This window comes from Perca flavescens, chromosome 15 (genome assembly GCF_004354835.1).
Source record: "Perca flavescens isolate YP-PL-M2 chromosome 15, PFLA_1.0, whole genome shotgun sequence".
NCBI lineage: Eukaryota > Metazoa > Chordata > Actinopteri > Perciformes > Percidae > Perca > Perca flavescens.
This window is the reverse complement of record NC_041345.1, coordinates 29,104,920-29,120,006: the sequence shown is the minus strand read 5'-3', so window position 1 is coordinate 29,120,006 and position 15,087 is coordinate 29,104,920. Positions and strand designations below refer to the sequence as shown.

The 15,087-nt window shown below is 39.1% G+C and overlaps 1 protein-coding gene across 1 annotated transcript; it reads right to left on the bottom strand.

The window, feature by feature from the left end:
* Nucleotides 1–1,620: 1,620 nt before the first annotated feature.
* LOC114569906 (NLR family CARD domain-containing protein 3-like) lies at nt 1,621–13,956 on the bottom strand. The gene is given in 13 exon segments (XM_028600042.1): nt 1,621–2,468; nt 3,072–3,112; nt 3,211–3,384; nt 4,085–4,258; nt 5,067–5,240; nt 5,955–7,696; nt 7,699–7,763; nt 8,012–8,243; nt 9,146–9,230; nt 9,894–10,007; nt 10,103–10,219; nt 10,322–10,458; nt 13,908–13,956. Coding segments are annotated over 12 exon segments (3,591 nt in total). The 5' UTR covers nt 10,411–10,458; nt 13,908–13,956; the 3' UTR covers nt 1,621–1,884.
* Nucleotides 13,957–15,087: the final 1,131 nt, after the last annotated feature.

Genomic DNA, 15,087 nt, shown 5'->3' with positions numbered 1-15,087 from the left:
ATTTTAAATGATTTTATTGACTTAAAATTGTCCTCCAGAGTCTAATCAGAACTGGGTCCATAGCAACAGTCTGTTATCCATAGCAGCGGTGGATAGGGCAGTGTATCGTTCAAAAATCTTCAATAGCCTACTGCTTCCGATACTGTGACTTCTATACCGCTCCCCGAACAATAGTTTTTTTTCCATACCAGTTTTATAAAATCCCTTTTGACAAAAACCAAAACAACAAATTAAAACATTATATGTTACGATCCAAATCTCTTTTCTCAGCTCCTTAATGACTATGTGACGCACACTGTGGTCAAGTTTCTCAAAATACAACAACACACACACGTGAGCCGGTCTCTGTGTGTAACGTAGTGTTTAGCCTGCGTGTTTCTACGATGTGTAGACAGCCAATCAGCAGTATTATTAGATCTTGGTAGAAGCATCTTGCATGTTATTATATTCAGGGTGCAAACTACGGGGGAGCTCGGCTCCCCTTAATAAGACATGGGCTCCCCTGAAAACATGATTTGTGAAATTTTGGGGGGTCTCTAAAAATATTGACAATGTGTCATTTTAACGTGTAATTTCAGTTTTGTGTAATGTGATCATCGTGGATTATTATGTGTAAAATTGCAAAAATATCATTCATTCATGCATGACGGTGATTTAAACCTAATTCACTTCAATAAAGATAACTATACATGCTATTCTTGTTATGAGCATCAAGGCGTGTTGGCGCTGCGGTTCAAATTCAACTCATGTTTAGTACATGTTAACTCAAAGATTCGTAGAAAAAATATAAACGTTGGAGGCCATTAATTGGCACGCAAAGTCCTTGAAATCCATTCTGCAGTAAGCATCATATAACCATGGCAAAAAGAAAACAAGGCAGTTTCATTAATTGCGGTTTTACTAAGAAATTGTGTAGCGATGATGTTAATAGTACGACCAATTCACCTGCTGCAAGCCCTGTTAGCACACCTCCCTCCGGGGTGACAACGCAAGAAGAAGCTGAAGAAATAATGTCCTCTCTGGCTGAAGATGGTGGTGGCAACAGCTCTTCAGAGGCCGGTCACCATCCTAACCCCTCTTGCTCCTCTCTCTCCCGTTAAATTGAAACAGCCAGCAGTGGAGAGACTGGGAGAGCCGATATGCATGTCTGTTTGTTAAGGATCGAAGCTTGGGGTGCGTCGCTAAGGAATTATGGTATTCTTCGGACTATTTGTGGGTGGCTGTTTGCTGTTTGACATATCTATTCCTGTCGATAAAGTATAATAGGGTAAATCCTGTATAGTGCATACACTTGTAGCTGTTATGTATCTTTGTAAATCATTGTAAGTTGCAAGCGCACGATCTCCTGCCACTGTATAGTTCGAACACTGATTATATTATAAATATATATTATTGGCTCACTGACGCTGATGAGATTTACTCCTTAGGTATTGAAAGTGGGTATTGAATGATGAGGCCTTTTTTGATACCCGATACTAAGGAGGCAATTCGGTCGGTGCCTAAAAAGTATCATACTGTAGTTTGGTACCCAGCCCTACTGGTAGAATTTCGTAATAAAGTATTCAACAAAGCCATGCAATAAAAAAAATATATTACCGTGTGAAATAAAGAGGATGAAACCATTTTTAAACATTTTATGTTGATGATATAACAGTAGAAAATTGTATTTGCATTGAAAAAGGATTTTTGTGTTTTGTATTTTCTGTATATTTATCTTAAGGACCCCTTTGAAAATGAGATGATTCAAGGATCTCAAGGGGTTGTTTTTGTGTGTGTGTGTGTGTGTGTGTGTGTGTGTGTGTGTGTGTGTGTGTGTGTGTGTGTGTGTGTGTGTGTGTGTGTGTGTGTGTGGTGTGTGTTCGGCATGTAGTTTTGTGTTCAGTTTCAGAAGCAGAGTGGGTCTTTAGCTGATTGTCCCTCCTCACACTTACACAGAGACACCAAAGAACCAGATGCAGACCTGATCTTAAACCTGAGCATGGGATAGAGCGGTTCAGTGAATGTGGTGTTGAAGGTGTGGAGGTGGATCAGTGTGTCAGCGGAGACTCTGTAGAAGGACAGAACGCCAGCAGGCCAGTCCACATACACTGCTACTCTGCCAGCATCAAACGATGAACGGATGCCCCGTATGTCTGTTGTTCTCTTATTGTGACAGGCAGAGAAACCATTACCAGAACAGAAGAGACCCCAGGACTTGTCGTTCTCGCCAAGACAACCCTCGTCATCCTGCCCTTTCCTTTTGATTCCTTTGTATGCCACTCCAATGTTAACCCATCCTTTCCAGTCTGCCTCCCAGTAAGAGCGCCCAGTCAAACCGTCTCTACACAGAACCTGCTTCCAGTGGTGAAATCGCTCTGGATGATCGGGGTAAGGCTGATCCTCTTTCACCTCCGTCACCTTTCTGTTGTCCTCAGACAACATCAGCTTCCTGTTCGCTGTGTTCGGGTCCAGCATGAGTTCACAGGCATCTGACGGGGAGAATAAGACAACACAACAAAGATCGATTTTAGCTTAACGTGTTCTGGTTAATTCATGATTCATTTGTTAATTAATCAGTTGAAGATTAACTCTGCCGAAGTGGTTGTGTTTGTTGACACTGTCAGTTTGGAAGCAGGATATCCCAAGTTATGCTATCTGATTTGAACAAGGAAATCCTTATTTGAATCATTTTATATATATATATATATATATATATATTATATATATATATATATATATATATATATATACAGTATGTTTGCTCATGATGTTCTTATTTATCTTTTTTTTAACATGAACAAAATAAACTAAATTAAACTAAACTTAAATCTGATCAAAGTTAAGTCATTTTTTAGTTTTTGATGCTTATCCAGACTGAACAATGCCATGTGGCCATTGATCATTTTAAAGTTTAAAAACATGTGAGACATGGAGGCAAATCAAATCAGTACAGGTCAAATCCATTTTAACCTTCAACTTCACCATTTCCATTCTGAATCTTTTTTTAAGTTGTCTTTTTCATCACTTCTTTAAGTTTTTAAGTTGTCTTTTTCATCACTTCTTTAAGAATACATCAGGAAAGTTCAACTCACACATGAAGGGTATCAAGCGATGCCTTCCACCATGGTCAACACTGAGGCAGAAATGACAACAGAAGCAATGGGATAAAAATACAGATGGACAAATTCACACACTGTGAATTAGCTGTAACTTTACACTAATGTAACCTACCAGAGAGTGTCCAGTCTCCAGTGTGGATCCTCAAGTCCAGTGGAAAGCAGTTTCACTCCTGAGTCTCCTGGATGATTGTAGCTCAGATCCAGCTCTCTCAAATGGGAGGGGTTGGAGCTCAGAGCTGAGGCCAGAGAGACACAGCCTTCCTCTGTGACCTGACAGCCTGACAACCTATACATATAAGTATAATATACATAAACATATGTGTTACATGACTGATGTTCTAACTAGTGGCCTGCATTTTCAATTAGTTAACATATATGGCATACTGTTAATGGACAAATTTCCTCCGTTACACACAACTGACTTAGTGATCAAATTTGCATTTTAAATTCTCCATTGAATGTCATGTCATATGAATTTTATGCATCCTTACTGATATTCAAGAACAAGAGTGGTTTACATTTTCGCATTTATCTCTCGGCAAGAAAGCAAAAAAAATCTGGAAAATAATGTAATATTGCAACAATGCTCCCAACATTTAGGCCAGTGCCTTGCATGGTAGCCTGGCGCCATTGATGAGTGTGATGACTGTAAGACATTGTGAATGATAAAAAAAAGTGCTACATAAATGCAGTCCATAAAATGTAAAAGCAGTTCAAAGTCAGATGTGCTTACATGCCTATCCACCAACCAAACCTCCACTCCACTACATACAGTAAAGGGAACACTACTTTGTATTTGCACTCAATGTTGGTGCTGGATGTAAATTGTGACCTGCAGAATTGTCCATTACAAACTTAATTACTACTGATATCAGGCTGAATCAAACACATACTGTATATGAACAGGCAAAACTTTGGATGTCTATGCAGTTGACCATAAGATCTGCTTTTTTGATAATTAATTTAATTGGTTCATGACTTCTGACCTTAGAGTTTCCAGTCTACAGTGTGGACTCTCTAGTCCAGGAGAGAGCAGCTTCACTCCAGAATCCTGCAGCTCGTTGTTACTCAGGTCCAAGTCTCTCAGACTGGAGGACTGCAAGCTGAGAATGGAGGCCAGAACTTCACAGCTTTTCTCTGACAGGTTACAGCCACTCAACCTGACGAGAAAAATACAAATCAGAAAGGTAGTACACAATGCTGCTTTAATCTCTCTTCTTGAAACAATCTTTGATATAATCAACTTATCTAGTTACATATCTTCACTGAAGGCTTTGACTCCTGGCAACAAAAAACAATCTTTCCAAAATGAATGGATTATATGGAGCCCCTAAAGGGCAACACAGTCTCACTCCTAGTGTGTCAAAAACTGACGCTTGGTCAGGGGCCTTTCACGTTTGATACCCCCCTGAGTCTGCATGAGATACTGAAGGACGCCTTTTGCGTAAGTATCAAACACTCAAAGCGTCGGTTTTTGAAGCGATGGGAGTGAGAGACGTGCTGGGAGTGAGACTGTGTTTTTCTCTTTTTTATCACACTTCTCATGAGCAAAAGATACTTTATGTTGCGCGCAAGAAACTTTTTCGTGAGCATGAGATAATTATCTTGTATAGTACTTGATAAGTATCTTGTGACCATTAGAAACCATCTAAGGCTAGCAAAATTATGCTAACGCAGTAGCCTACTGCTAACGTTATGTGGCTAAAGTTAATATTTCACATTCACAGCTAACACAGCTAACAGCTAACAGTTAACAGTAACCTTAGCAGTGCTCACGAGAAAGTATCTCATGCTCACGAAAAAAACAAGATATGGAAATATGGTTCCGTACGGAATTGTCCGATATGAATTTAATTCCTAATGATGTGTCAAACACATCTGTGAAAAGGCATAACTGTAAAAGCCTAAACACTTGCTCAAAAGATCTGCTTCATTGGTCATGTCTTGAAATGGTTCCTGACTACTGACCGTAGAGTTTCCAGTCTACAGTGTGGACTCCGCAGTCCACCAAACAGCAGCTTCACTCCTGAATCCTGCAGTCCGTTGTTACTCAGGTCCAGCTCTCTCAGACTGTAGGACTTGGATGTAAGAATACAGGCCAGAGCTTCACAGCTTCTCTCTGACAGCTCACAGTTTCTCAGGCTGAGGCATTAGTGACAGAAGAAAAAAAACAGAACAAAAAACTTCTAAAATGCTTCAATTTTATAACAAGAAAAAAGATAATTAGTTGTGGTATTAGATTATATTATTTACTGTGGGTAAAACATTTTCTTTAAAGTTCTGTCACTTTAAAATATGCATGGCCGTTTTTTTTGAGTACTTTATTTATAGATTTTCAAATTACAAAACAAGAAACAACAAAGATACAATGTATTAAAAACCTGTCCCAACCCCCCCACCAAGGCTCAAAATATGCAATGCCGTTTTTAAGGAAATGAAGCACATTATTATTCCTAGTTTAATTTGCCCATATAAGCAGTAAGTCATGTTTAACACAGTGCAGGATATTTAATTTTTGTTCATTATATTGATGTATATGTATGTATGTATGTACCTAGAGGAGGTCAAATATGGACAAAGACAAGGTGTAATTGTCGATTTACATTTCTGTTCTACATGTAGGCTATGTGTGTGTGTGTGTGTGTGTGTGTGTGTGGTAACGAGTGTTTCCATATAGGCTATGTAGGTTCAGGGATGAATGTTCAAGAACAGTCTTGTGATGGCATTGTTTGTTCCAGAATAAAACCACTCCACTGTTGGCCTTTGGTGTCTCTCCATAACAACGCAATATCACACCTGTTACACGCTGCTAATTTAGATTGTATAGTATGTCTCCCCATTTATCAGTGTACATACCATGATATTCGTGAAGATTTGACCACTTGCAGCAGCCTCAGGAGACCTTCCTCTGAAGCAGAGTACTTCCTCAGGTCAAACACATCCAGGTCTTTTTCTGATGACAGTAAGAAGAAAGCCAGAGCTGACCACTGAGCCGGAGACAGTTTGTCTGTGGAGAGACTTCCTGAACTCAGGTACTGTTGGATCTCCTCGACTAGAGAATGATCATTGAGCTCGTTCAGGCAGTGAAACAGGTTGATGCACCTCTCTGGAGATGGAATCCTTCTGATCTTCTTCTTGATGTATTTGACTGTTTCCTGATAGTTCTGGAAGCTGCCTCCTGATGGTATCAGCAGTTTTTGCAAAAGGGTTTGATTGGTCTCTAGTGAGAAACCTAGCAGGAAGCGAAGAAACAAATCCAGATGTCCATTTGGACTCTGTATGGTCATATCTACAGCACTTTGGTAGAGTAGGTTTACCTTAGATTTGTCCCTTAACAGCGGAGACCAGCAGGATCTGGACTGTGGCTCTGACAGTAGGTTGACACCGGTGTTGATGAACTGCACATAGACGTACAGAGCAGCCAGAAACTCCTGAAAGCTCAGATGGACGAAGCAGAAGACCTTTTCCTGGTACAGCCCACACTCCTCTTTAAAGATCTGTGTGAACACCCCTGAGTAGACCGAGGCTGCTGTGATATCGATGCCACACTCTCTCAGGTCGGATTCGTAGAAGATCAGGTTGCCTTTCTGCAGCTGCTCAAAAGCCAGTTTCCCTAGAGACATGATGATCTTGCTTGTCTCGGTGTTCCAGAGTGGATCGGTCTCAGCTCCTCCACGATACTTGACATTCCCTACTTTGGATTGAACCACCAGGAAACGGATGTACATCTCAGTCAGGGTCTTTGGCAGCTCGTCTCTTGTTTCTGTTCCCGTTACATCTTCCAGAACTGAAGCGGTGATCCAGCAGAAGACTGGGATGTGGCACATGATGTGAAGGCTTCGTGATGTCTTGATGTGGGAGATGATTCTGCTGGCCTGCTCCTCCTCTCTCAATCTCTTCCTGAAGTACTCTTCTTTCTGTGGGTCGGTGAACCCTCGGACTTCCGTCACCATGTCAACGCACTCAGGAGGGATCTGATTGGCTGCTGCAGGTCGTGTGGTTATCCAGAGGCGAGCAGTTGGAAGCAGTTTCCCCGTGATGAGGTTAGTCAGCAGCACATCCACTGAGGCAGACTCGGTAGCATCAGTCAGGATCTCGTTGTTGTGGAAGTCCAGAGGAAGTCGGCACTCGTCCAGACCGTCAAAGATGAACACAACCTGGAACTTGTCAAAGTTGCAGATTCCTGCTTCTTTGGTCTCAGTAAAGAAGTGATGAACAAGTTCCACCAAGCTGAACTTTTTCTCTTTCAGCACATTGAGCTCTCTGAAGGTGAATGGAAATTTGAACTGGATGTTGTGGTTGGCTTTGTCTTCGGCCCAGTCCAGAGTGAACTTATGTGTGAGGACTGTTTTCCCTATGCCAGCCACTCCCTTTGTCAGCACCATTCTGATTGGTTGATGCTCTCTGCCAGGCGATGGTTGGAAGATGTCTTCACATTTGATCATAGTTTCTGGTCTTGATGGTTTCCTGGATGTTGTTTCAATCTGTGTGATCTCATGTTCGTCGTTGACCTCTCCACTCCCTCCCTCTGCGATGAAGAGCTCTGTGTACATGTCATTCAGCAGTGTCGGGTTTCCTGCTTTAGCAATTCCCTCAAAAAAATGCAAAAAAACTTCCCTTTCAGGTTACTTTTGATTTTATTTTGTGACACTGCAGCAAGAGTTCCTACAAAGGAAAATAAATTTCACTGTCATTTGGGGGTAAATACAGCATGCAAATGCCAGTGGGATGTTTTCTTTAATTTAATGCAAACCACAATGCTCAACCATTTTACATGGACCAGATCATCCCTTAAGATTTTGCTCATTATTTATGATATTTTTTTTTTTTTAAACCTTGACCAACCCTGTAGGATCGTCAAATACTTCCACCATTTTCGCATTCTATCATGTTAAACCTGTACAGACACTTACTGCTCTGCAGAGAGTCAGCCAGTTCCTCCTGCTTCATTCTCCTCAAGAAGTGCAGTGTGATCTTCAGAAGGGACTGTCTGCTGCTTTCCCTCTGTTCTTCCTTTACACCATCCACCTCCATCTCCTCATCGTCCTTCTGTCTCTCTAAGCACTCTGGGTAATCTGGACAAAGAACTCTGTGGAATTTCTTCAGCTCAGTCTTCACAAAAGTGACGATGTTCTCCTCTAGAAGCTGGAAAAATGTGTAAAATATTCATTTTCGTGTGGAATTAATGGGTCATACCAATTTTAAGACCCCAGTATGCAAACTAAGTCTTACAACCTGTAGTCCAATGTCATATAAAGGCAAAGGCACATATTCCAAATACTCAAAGACCAGATAAAAGCCTGCCATCATAGTCACCTCCTGGCTATATCCCATTGCCTTTTGGCTATTTAAAACCCAAATATTTCTCTACAAAACTGTTGGAGACCAAAGCAGAGCTAGAAGGGGACGCCAGAAACACTTAGACCTGGAATTAAAGTGTATTTTTGGTATTTTTCAACCTGGACCCTATTTTATAAGGTATTGGTGTCTAAGTGACTAACACTATAATCAGCAGCCACAAACAATTTAATCCTATAAGGCAAATGGGCACCTTCAATTTTGTCCACTAAAAGTGCGTACGTTTTGGCCACTGACAGGCTCAGATTGCTATGCTTAGAGTCTGACAACATTATGGAAAGGATCCCTACAGAGATAGACATTTTTATTAATGAGCCAGAAAACCAGAAACAGCTCCAAACTCGCTATCACCAAAACCAGACTCCATTTAAAATTAACTATACTTTTAGCGTGTATAGAGCCAGCATATCTTTATATGTAAATTGTGAATTAAGGGGTTATTTCCAGCAAACCAAAGCGGTGATTGTTAGAACAGCAGCAAGATGAACCAAGACTGCTAGTTTTATTTTGTTTCTGTCGACTTTCAAAAGGGATTTCAGGGATGTTTCATCTTAAACAAAAAGGATCTTACTATTTAACAAAAACTGCCTGGGATCATTTTCATGGCCTGTGTAAAACAAAACTTAATGTCTATCTATCATGAATTGACAATGCATCAATGTGACAAGTTTAGCATGGAGTGTACACACCAGAAATATGGAGGCCAGATCAGCTTCATTGTGCACATTGTCAGAAGAGTGACTGACGGTAACCTCGGATCTCTCCCGGTTGACCCTGTGGAGAAATAGTCAACAATTCACAGATATAAACACACAAACACACACACACACACACACACACACACACACACACACACAATCATTTAGCCAACACAAATGAATGCAGTTCAGTAAAGGTTTCCCTAACAACCAGATTGAACCCAATATTCGTTCTCTCTCTCACACACACACACACACACACACACACACACACACACACACACACACACACAGAAATGGGTCTGTTATTCTAAAAATCATACTTTTGGGTTACATATGAAATTTACTATTATGAAAAAGTGTTGAAGAAGTGCAATTTCATGCATATGATTCATTTTTAAGGAAATATGAGGCATCTTGTGTGTGCAGTTTGGGGAATTGTGTGTAGAGTTTTGAAAAATGTGTATCAGTTGTAAAAGAAAAATGCTAATGCTGATTCAAAAGTTAAAATTTAAGAAGAGAAGGAAGTTGTGGCTGGGGGTTGCAACAAGAAACTTATTTCACGCGTCAGCAGCCGTCTCACTTATAAATGAAGATAGTCGTTTTGTGGACTAAACACAAGGTGAACTCCAGTGGAAATGCTGCTCTGAGATTTGAATTTGATGATTCTTACGGGGAAACTTAGCTGCCAAATTAAGTCAACTAAGTGTGACACAAGCTCATCTAGTCTAAGTATTGCCTTTGTCCGGTACAGTGGTGCCTGTGTTTGAAGGCAAGAGGTAGCTTCCTAGAGCGGTCACTCTTCATAGACACAGCGCTGGGTTCAGGGGAGTCTGGTGTCTCCTGCTGGACTCTGATAGAAATACAGAAAGAATCAACATGTACAATGTCTTGTTTAATTGTGTTTACCATAGTGTCTTTTTAATCGTCTATTGAACACATTTTCACCTCTGCTCTGTAGAGTGATTTCCATCTCTAAAAGTTAAGGGTTCAGCCATAGAGCAGTCGCTCTTCATAGACACAGCGCTGGGTTCAGGGGAGTCTGGTGTCTCCTGCTGGACTGGGCTTTAGCAGAACACAAAGGTATGTTTTTTTATTTCTCTGATTTATGGTGAGGTTTAATGATTTCACATCTCAGCTCTGAAACGGAAAAGAGCCTCATCTCACCTGTCAGCTTTGGTCTGGCTGCCATGTTCCATAGAAAGAGAGACTTTAAATGGCAGGATGTCATCCTCCCTCTCCTCACACAGATCCATATGGAGGGTACCCTTCTTACAGCAGCGCCCTGGTTGTTGTAATCATTCCTTTGAGTGAAATGCAAATCACAGTATACGTTGCTTGTTGCATTTGTTGCACACGTGAATAAGGACTCAGTGTGACTTAGTATTTTCCTCCTTTATAAATACACAGACATTGCATACATTGTTAACACATTTCTGTCCAGCGTTTGCTCTTAGCACTACCGTACAATGTACGTGCTTTGACTCTGTTTATTCCTGACAGAAGCGCTCATTTAAGGGTATACTCTCTCTTGTGGCTGAAGGGAGCAACAACATGTTTCTACTACAACGCCTGAGTGCAGGGAGCACAGTGACTCTTTTAACAACATAAAGCAATGCACATTTTAATGAACATGAACTGCTATAATGCAGTTAAATTAAATGAAATAAATAATATTAAATAATATATATGGGTGGTGCCTTTTCCTATGAACTAAACAGTATAACTTATTTTATGACCTCGTCCTCACACATTGTAATAACTTGATATGAAATGTTTAGAAGGGTGTGTGTACGTATATTAGTATTTTAGAGTGTATACAGTGTGTTATGCGTATTGTATTCATCATATGCATTTATTTGTAATACACACACACACACAGGCACACAGTATGTATGTTCATTGTTCACACAAAGGTCTGATATGCTTTGAAGCATTTCTCATTGGCAATTTTGACAAGACAAAGATATTTTGCATGTATTATAGTTTATATTGATATATAATAATAATAATCCACTGGTGGCAATAATGTAGTAGGTCTCCAGATATCACCCTACAGACACTGATTCAGACTTACTGTAGAGAAAGTCCATTCTGTTGCATGACCCTAATTAACCCTCTGAGGGCGATGGACGCGCCGACAAACATTATGCTCATAAAGGGATATTACAAAATTTTATTTTAGACATTTATTATACATTTATTTACTGTTTTATTCATATATTACACTACTTATGTGAACCTAAGACTTTGGTGTACTCATTTCAAGCCCCTAAACAATTCGTCCAAATGAGTAAAGGTGTAAATGTTTTCGCAAGATGTTTGAGGAATTCCAAAAAGCCAACATCAACTTTTCAGCTTTAGGGCCAAATTGTCTCTGTACACATTGCTCTAGGATAGATTTGGTGCCACTTTACAGAAAGACGAGTTTGTTCCCAACATTTTGATATGAAACACATTGATCAGTTATATGCAAATACCCTTAAAAGGTGAATTTAAGAAGATGTGTAAAAATCGAGAAAATGCCCTTAGACCTCAGAGGGTTAACTAGTGGCTGCTTTTGTGTTGCATTTGTGTGTTTTCTAAATATAATTTTTGTATTAAGGTTATGTTTCCACATTATGTATAGTTCTATATATTCAGTTCAGTTGGAACTATTCAAATTCATAGTTACTGACTGTATCATTTTGTTTGTTTAAATCAGCGTAGGATAACTGTGACGTTATCAATAAAAAGTATAAAATATAAATTATAAAACCAGGAAATTTGGACACATCACCCCTGTTCTTAGAGCCATGCACTGGCTTCCTATAAGTCAGAGAATTGATTTTAAAATATTGCTTTTAACTTACAAAGCACTGAATGGTTTGGGACCAAAATACATGTGTGACATGCTGCTGTGTTACGAGCCATCCAGAACGCTAAGATCATCTGGGACAGGCCTACTCGCCGTCCCCAGGGTCAGAACCAAACATGCAGAAGCAGCTTTTTTTTCGCTTTCACGCACCGCAGTTATGGAATGAACTTCCTGAGCACCAACCCGGTGTTCTTTTACAGCAAGACTTCAAACTTTTGTGTTCGGCATTGCTCTTCCTCAGATCATTTAGAGATGGCCGTTTCTCCTCTGTGGTTTGAAAGTCTTTTAAACTGACTGTTTGTTTGCTTTGTTTTTGATTGTTGAATTTAATGGTGTATTTGCTTATGTAAAGCACTTTGAATTGCCTTTGTGTATGAACTGTGCTATATAAATAAATTGCCTTGCCTTACCACTTGCAGCCGCGTTAATGTTTCATGGTGGTTCCTGTGGCTTTTGTGAGATCTGTTGTCATTATTTTGATTAAGGAAACCGGATTCAACCTTACTACAGTATGTTCCAAGGTTTTTGTCTTAGAATACACATACTGTTTATGTATTCTTCTAGACAGCGGTGGAAGAAGTATTCCGATCATTTACTTAAGTAAAAGTACTAATACCACACTGTAAAAACAAGTAAAAGTCCTGCATTGTTACTTAAGTAAAAGTATGTAATTATGATCAGGAAAATGTATTAAAAGTAAAAATACTCAATGCCGAAAAATCCTCCTGGAAAGTATCCAAACAGTTGTGTGTTTATTGGTCGAATCATTTCAACTGGACTTGTAGGCCGTTATATTGGGTAGTTTCATTTATAATAAAACATGATATTTTATAAACTACATGTGTTTTGTGTGCAAACGTTTTAATTTGTAAAGTAACTAAAGCTGTCAGATGAGTGTAGTGGAGTGAAAAGTACAATATTTCTCTCTGAAATGTAGCGGAGTAGAAGTAGAAAGTGGCATGAAAAGAAAAGACTCAAGGAAAGTACAAGTACCTAAAATCTGAACTTAAGTACAGTACTTGAGTAAATGTACTTAGAAACATTCCACCACTGCTTTTTAAAATTAATCTAAGATTTCTTTTCAACCTTCTTTTCAGGATTGAGGGCAATTTACACATTGCTTGTAGGAAAGTGAGTGCACACTCTGCTTATATCTTGGGTTCATTCATATATTTTACCTAAGGCATTGCCGTGGACTCTGAGCACCAATAGGCTGGGACATGAAACCAGTCGGTCCTCAGCTAATTGGCCAGTCTGTGGCATTCACCCAGTGTCCACTAGGTGGGGCCCATTCTCTGTGTCAACTGCAGTGAACCAAGCAGTAGCCTCAGCACAGAGAAATGTGCTGCATAGAAGACATTTACAGAGTGAGCATTAGAGAGTTGAACTATTAACTAACCTAAGCTCGGTAACACCAACTAATATGTAAGCATATCCATATTTTCAACCAATACAGCCACAAACTCTTTTTAAATAATAATAATAATAATAATAATAATAATAATAATAAATAATTTTACATAGACACATCAAATAAATTAAAGTAAGCACAAAAATAAAATAAACTTGACTATAAAACTCTACAAATATGTGGCCGGGTTGATTCAGTGGGTAGAGCAGGCGCACATCTACTGAGAGGTTTATGCCTCGATGCAGAGGTCCAGGGTTCGAATCTGACCTGTGACGATTTCCTCTGACAGCTCTCACCTAGCTGTCCTGTCAAAAATTAAAGGTGGAAAAGCCCAAGAAATAATCTTTGAAAAAAAAAAAACTTTACAAATATGACGGGGGCTAATGGAATAAAAGTAAATGGAATATAGGCCTATTCAACACGGCAAACCAGAAACTTAAAGGAAATAAGACCGTAAAACGGAATTAAAAATAATAATGACTTACTTACTTTGTCAGCCTGAGTTTCTCCTCTCTGGGGTCTCCTGACAGTAACTTCCCTACCCAGCCATATAAGATGTGCAGAGAGTGCAGCCGGTTTCGTTTCCTTTTACATCAGCTACACAACCCACAGAAGCACGCAAGGGCAAAAAGAAACTATTATAAATATAAAATAAATATTCCAACTCTACACCATGAACACACATATCACATTATATTTCCCAATGCAAAAAGACTCAATTATAAGGAAAAGGTCCTGAGTTGAAAAGTAAAGTAGAATGAAGTATTACCAACAACATGCAGGCCTATTTGAAATGAAAAATGCTCCTTCTGCAGTAAAAGTCCATTTAAGATTAAGTTTCATTTAAGAATCTCGTTCTTTACTTTTCTTCTCTTCTAAAGTGTTCAGTCATTTGTTTCCCTTTTGTTCAATGGCACAGCCATACTGATTAGTTTTAGAACAAGTTGGCCTCCTTGATTCTGATGTTTAAGTATATAAGTGGTGATTATCAGGTCCTCTAGCATGGCACATCCTCCTGCACCCCCATAAGGCCAAACTAACCTGTACAGATCTTTATTTTACACACACACACACACACACACACACACACACACACACACACACACACACACATAGTCAGTATATATATATATATATATATATATATATATATATATATATATATATATATATATATATATATATATATATATATATTTATTTATTTATTTATTTATTTATCCTTTATTTATCCAGGTAAGTCGATTGAGAACAAATTCTCATTTGCAACAACAACCTCTCACATTCACACAGTTCCACATTCATACCTGGAAGCTGCCCAGTACAACCCCAGTCTGATCTGTTGGCCACTGAGCAGTATATAAATAAATATATATATATATATATATATATATATATATATATATATATATATATATATATATATATATATATATATATATGTATATATATATATATTAGGAACACCTGTTAAATATCACGTTAATGAAATTATCTAATCAACCAATCACATGGCAACTGCTTCAATGCATTTAGGGGTGTGGTCCAGGTCAAGACAATCTCCTGAACTCCAAACTGAATGTCAGAATGGGAAAGAAAGGTGATCTAAGCAACTTTGAGCGTGGCATGGTTGTTGGTGCCAGACGGGCTGGTCTGAGTATTTCA